The sequence below is a fragment of the Octopus bimaculoides genome, chromosome 8 (genome assembly GCF_001194135.2).
Source record: "Octopus bimaculoides isolate UCB-OBI-ISO-001 chromosome 8, ASM119413v2, whole genome shotgun sequence".
NCBI classification, from domain to species: domain Eukaryota; kingdom Metazoa; phylum Mollusca; class Cephalopoda; order Octopoda; family Octopodidae; genus Octopus; species Octopus bimaculoides.
In genome coordinates, this window is record NC_068988.1 from 23,483,407 (window position 1) to 23,489,789 (window position 6,383).

General features: G+C 37.3%; 1 protein-coding gene across 1 annotated transcript in view; it reads left to right on the top strand.

Annotated features, from left to right (window-relative positions):
* Nucleotides 1-6,383, top strand: part of LOC106878942 (semaphorin-2A) — a 101,760-nt gene that overhangs the window by 61,915 nt on the left and 33,462 nt on the right. The window contains exon 6 of the mRNA XM_014928318.2: nucleotides 1,789-1,953. Within this exon, the coding sequence (XP_014783804.1) occupies nucleotides 1,789-1,953 (165 nt within the window). The remainder of the gene's footprint in view (nucleotides 1-1,788; nucleotides 1,954-6,383) is intronic.

Consider the following 6,383-nt stretch of genomic DNA (forward strand, 5'->3'; position numbering starts at 1 on the left):
TATATATATATATATATATATATATATATATATATATATATATATATATATATATTTATATATATAATTTGTAAGTATATATATTTATATATAGATATTAGTCGTGGCAGTACATGTTAGCATTATTGCATTGTCATGTAAGCTGTTATTGATACGTCTAGGCTTAGTGACTGTGTGGGCCAAATTACATAGTTTGTCCTTGTGATCTGTCTAGACATAAACAGGTGATACACTGGCTGACCAATTATAATGGTGCTGATGTTGTCATGTTCAGATGCTGTGTCATTCCAACCCAGCAGACTGTAACTCTGAATGGTTACCATCCTAGTAGTATTGGTGATGGTGGTGAGTTGTTCTTAAAGATGTAGTGTTTCTAATACATCTATGTCTGTGTATGAGATTGTGTGTGTGTGTGTGTATAAAAGAGGGAATCTATATGTGATTGACGCTAACAGACTCTCTCCATTTCTCTTCTGTACGTCTGAATTCTGCTTTGTAAGAGTGGTAGACTGAGAGTAGTAAATTGCTAAACTGAATTGTCTAAGAGTGTAGAATCTTTAGGTTATTCTAAAAATATGTTGCGTGGTATTTAATTATTTGGTGTTCAAATTCCTCCAAGTTTGTTTCTTTGCTTTTCATCCTTCCGGGGTTGATAAAGCACCAATCAGGTGCTAGAATGGATTAATCTACTGTGCTCCCCAACACCACACAGTTGTGAAATTTCTGTCCTTGTGCTTTTGCAACAAACCCTTAGTTTACTTCGTCTGTCTGGTGTCTGTTTCTGCCTGTCTGTATGTTTGTTTTCTGTATAGTTGAGTCCATTAATTTTCTTCATGTTGTGGTTGTGTGCTTAAGAAGCTTGCTTCCTGTTCGTACAGTTTTAGGTTCAATCCCACTGCATGGCACCTTGAGCAAGTGTCTTCTTCTACAGCCCCCAGAATGAACCAAAGGTTGCAAGTGGATTTGGTAAGAAGCCCTTCATATGTGTGTGCATCTGTGTGTGTGTGTTCCCATGTCTTGACATCACATGATGCTTGACAAGCTAGCATCATCATCGTACAAGTGAAGTTTGGTTTGTCTTCCAGAAAAAAAAAAAAACATGTCTAGCTATGGGAAAATGTTACCTTGCTCAGAAACAAGTGTAGGTTGGTGACAGGAAAGGCACTTGAACATCGAAAATGTGCCTTAAATTCTATTTGTCCCTTGCAAACCTGGAAAGTGAACAATAATTGAATACCATCATGATAGCAGTCTCTACCAAACACACACACTCTCTCTCTCTCTCTCTCTCTGATGCACGCACACACACACACACACACACATTCTATCACTTTATATATGATATTCTTTTGCTTGTTTCAGTCATTTGACTGCGGCCATGCTGGAGCACCAATGTTTGGGTCTTTTTTTTTTGCACATCACGCTCTCTTTCTAATATTTCTCATTGGTCTGTCTTGCATGAATGTATGCATATTTGTGTGTATGTATGTATGAATGAATGAATGAACGACAAGATTATGCTTCCATTTCCTAAATTTACTCATAATCCACTCTTTGGTTGATCCCAATCTATTGTAGAAGACACTTGCCCAAGGTGACATACAGTGGGATTGAACTTGAAATCACGTGATGAGAAAGTAACCTTTTCAACTAAATGTCATATTTCTATCTTCTTTGATTTAAAAAAAAAGGCACAAAAGTATATCTTCAACTCAGCTGCTATTTTAATGCCTGCTCAATCAAAACCATTTTCATTCTCTCACCAATCTTGTGTTTTTTCTCTTGCAGACAGTAAAACTTCTGAAGAAGATTTAGTATCAATTTATTCAGGAACATTTGCAGATTTTTCAAAGGCAAGACCCCAAATTTATCGACCAAGTGTGTATACTAAAGATGGAAAATTAGCATATGATTATTTGAAAACAGCTCCCTCTAGCTCTAAGTGGTTGAATGGTAAGTTGCTATTTCATAATTTTAAGTGGTTCTGTATTGTAAAGTTGCTTTGCATTGTTGTGAAAATGGTTAATCTAGAGCCATAGAAATATTTTCCAGCATGCAATAAAATCATAATTAAAAAGATATTTCATATAATGAAACTAATAGATTTTAGCTCTTTTTGATTACAAGAACATCTTGCTTTAGAAATGGTCATAGTACCCAAAAATCTTAAATCAAAGGAGTTTTTGATAGTGTGAAGATATTGTAAGAGAGTTTCATCATTGTTGATAAGGTTGCAGGTTGCAAATTAAGGACTTTGACAAACTAATTTAGCAGGTAATTAATTAATTAATTTATTAATTATCTAATTAATTTCTAATAAAAGTGAAGTAAAATACAAACAGTTTGTGTGCTTCTGTTGGCAGTATGACCCTCCAAAAGTTTTGCAATATATTCTTGTAAAATTGCTTATAAATCTGTTTGAAGTTTTTGGTCAGGTCCCCAAGTACCAGTTTAATAATGAAAAGATGGTTTACTAAATCCCTCAAAATTCTTCACTATTCTTAAAAAGTGAAAAATACAATCGGTTAAAAATTCTACTGGAAATATTACTTTTACTCTGTTACTTGTTTCAGTCATTTAACTGTGGCCATGCTGGAGCACCGCCTTTAGTCGAGCAAATCGACCCCAGCACTTATTCTTTGTAAGCCTAGTACTTATTCTATCGGCCTCTTTTGCTGAACCGCTAAGTTACAGGGACGTAAACACACCAGCATCGGTTGTCAAGCGATGTTGGGGCGACAAACTCAGACACACAAACATATACACACACATACATATCCATATATATATACATATATACGACGGGCTTCTTTCAGTTTCCGTCTACCAAATCCACTCACAAGGCTTTGGTCGGCCTGAGGCTGTAGTAGAAGTATCCTGTTTGCTACTGGACACGATAACAATTTGGAACGGTTTGCTAGGAAAAGCTCGGTCATTTTTGTTGGTATTTAACCTCTGGTCAGTCCTGATTGAGCTGACCTATGACCAAAGGCATTTAAGCAACGACCATCCCATCTGTTTTTAAAGAATAGTCTTTGTAGACTCTTCCACCCATACTATGTCTAAATTCTACCTTACTCTAGCGTTATTCTAACGTATTTTCTTCCTAGAACTCCTTTGAAATTCCCTGTCTGGCCATGTGTTCTTTGTTGTGAATTTATAATATATAATGGTCTGTTATAGGGTTTCTCACTTTTGCCAGTTGAGTGGTGTGGAGCAATGTGAAATGGAGAATTTTGCTCAAGAACACAACACATCACCCAGTCCAGGAATTGAAACCACAACCATACGATCGTGAACCCAACACACTAATCATCAAGCCACATGCCTCCACTAGGTCTAAGTGTGGGCACATGATTGCAAGATTGTGCCCTCTCATGAACTAGTGTGCTGCGTTCTTGAGCAAGGCACTTCATCTGATATTGTCTCAGATCACTCAGCTGAAAGAAATGTATACCAGTGTTAGCTTGGGGTCAATCCCACGACAAACTGGCATCTTCCATACAGGGATGAATTTTATACTTAACTGTAAGGCCCAAGGAAAACCGACTGCAATTCCTCAGAAACTAGAAAATGCTCCAGTTTAATTGATCTCTAAACTCAAAACATACTTTAACTGATCAACCATATAGCGGGCTCCCTTTATAAATTGTTGTTGATTTAATCAGTAAATTAAACAGTGGGTATTCAGAATGTACATTAACAAAATGGGTCTTTCGATATCAATTATGACAGAACATTTTTAATTGAAATATAAACACCTGGAAACTAATATGGAAGGACTCTTGCTTCATAGGAAACGAGACACAGCTTCGTATAGAGTTGAAATTGAAAGGGTTTTCAAAAACAAATATATCTGTACCTAGCGGCAACAGTACTTTAAACTTTGAACCACCAAACATTCTAATATAAATACATAAATAAATAAATAAACAAACAAATAAAGTTATAAAATAAATGGTTGCCAAATCTTGATGCAGCTTATTTTTCACCTAAAATCTATAAATCTTTGGAGGTGGTGTTTATTTACCTGTCAAAGAAAAGTCAATTAACATACAGATTAAAGTGATGTTGTGTTGGAGAGAAAATTAATGGACTGTACCTAGGTATATAGCTAACACAGCAGTGATCTGATGCTGCTGATGTTGTTGTTGTTGTTGTTGTTGATTGGTCTAAGGGTTTGGAGGTGTTTGTTTTATTTATTTTTTTTTTGCATTGTTTTACAGTTTTCTTTTGCTTGGAGGAGGTAGCCAGAGGAAAGCTGCTGGAATGTTTTTAAATGTTTTTTTTCTTTTATATATTTACCTTATTATATTTAATGAAAATAAATGAGTTTTCTTTCTATCAGTAACTATTATTATGGAGTTTATTTACTACTACTACTACCACCACCACCACCACCACCACCACTACTACTACTACTACTACTACTACTACCACTACTACTACTACTACAACTACTACCACCACCACTACTACTGATGCTAGGTGGTCAATTTTGGCACAGTTGTTAGAGTAGTGTCCAAATGCTTTGGAGCAATTCTTTCAGCTTTTTGCATTCCTAGTTCAAATCTGGTGAGGTCAGCTTCTGCTCCGTTCCATCCAGGGTCAGTAAAATAAAGACTTGAATTTCTAAATCTGTGTTTTATTTTAGTGAGAAATTACTTCCCTGCTTCAAGAAGTGGAGCAATATTGAGCTGAAGGCTTGCATCCTCTTCATTGGCTTGGGAATGAAATTTGCTTAGGGAGTGCAAACCGAAACGCCATCACGCTTCAGGACCAGTTACTCCAACAGCCTGTGTTTCAGGGGCCCGCAGCTTTTTAATATTCTCCCAAAGAGCCTGAGGAACCTGCACAAAGTAGATATAGGCGTTTTTAAATCAAGGCTGGACCTCTTCCTGTTGAGAGTCCCAGATGAACCTACCTCACGGCAAGAGGTGCACATGAGGGTAGCTACATCAAACTCCATTCTTCACCAAGTGCCACACATTGGAGAAAGCTCTCAGTAATAACAGTGCAGCAACACGGCGGTGCATCAGCATGGCTGCAGCTCTTAACTGAAACTACAGTAATAAAATAAGATAAAAATCGAGAAATGGTGAGAATTGACGTATAAATTCATCTGTAGCTGTTTTTGAAATTATATGTTTTGGACGAGTTTACTCGTCGCACACTGAGAAAGACAAATTGGATGAAGACGAGTTAACTCGTCTTTGCTAGGTAAGGGTTTAAAATGAACCCAGGGCACACAATGAAGTTGGTGGTAAATGAACTGAGGGCAAAGAGGATCTTTTGCCAGGGCCACTGACTGGCCCCCATGCTGGTGGCATGTAAAAAGCACCGTTTGAGTGTGATCATTACCAGTGTCGCCTTACTGGCACTTGTGCCGGTGGTATGTTGAAAACACCATTTGAGCCTGGGCGTTGCCAGTGCCGCCTGACTGGCCCTCATGCCGGTGGCACGTAAAAGCACCCACTATACTCTCGGAGTGGTTGGCATTAGGAAGGGCATCCAGCTGTAGAAACTCTGCCAGATCAGATTTGAGCCTGGTGCAACCATCTGGCTCACTAGTCTCCAGTCAAACCGTCCAACCCATACTAGCATGGAAAGCGGATGTTAAACGATGATGATGATATATATATATATATATATATATATATATATTTTTTACACACACACACATGATGAGTTTTCACAGAGTTTCCATCTGCCAAATTCACTGACCAGGAATTGGTCAGCCTAGGGCTGTAGTAGAAGACTATCTGCCCATGGGTCTGCACAGTGGGACTGAACCCCAAACTCAGAGCACATCATGGCAAAGTAAACTTCTTAACCACACGGCCATGCCTGCACCTAGATGTAAAGTAACAATGATAATGTTCAATGATGATGACTATAACAACAACAACAACGAAGGTGGTGGTGGTGGTGTGGGGGGCAGCAGTGATGATGATAACGTTTATTTAAATTGAATGTCATTATTTTGTGGCATGAGTTTACCTGTCGTTATGAGATGCAGGTGTGAACATTGCATTGCCTTATCACAAAGGAATTCAGTTTAAATAAATAAATAAATAAATAATCTCAGCAACAGGTATTGAATGCTCTTTTCCTCTTTTATTGAGTATCTACATCATTTGAATGCATTCTCTGTTACACACACACACACACAATTACACACATGCACACACACACATGCATACGCGCACATAGTAGATACAATATATGTATTAAGTTGAGGCTCCAGCATGACCTTCATGATGATGTAAACAAATTAAGGAACTAAAGAACACTCTCACATACATAAATATATATATACACATGTATATGTGTATGTATATATATATATATATATATATATATATATATATATATATATATAT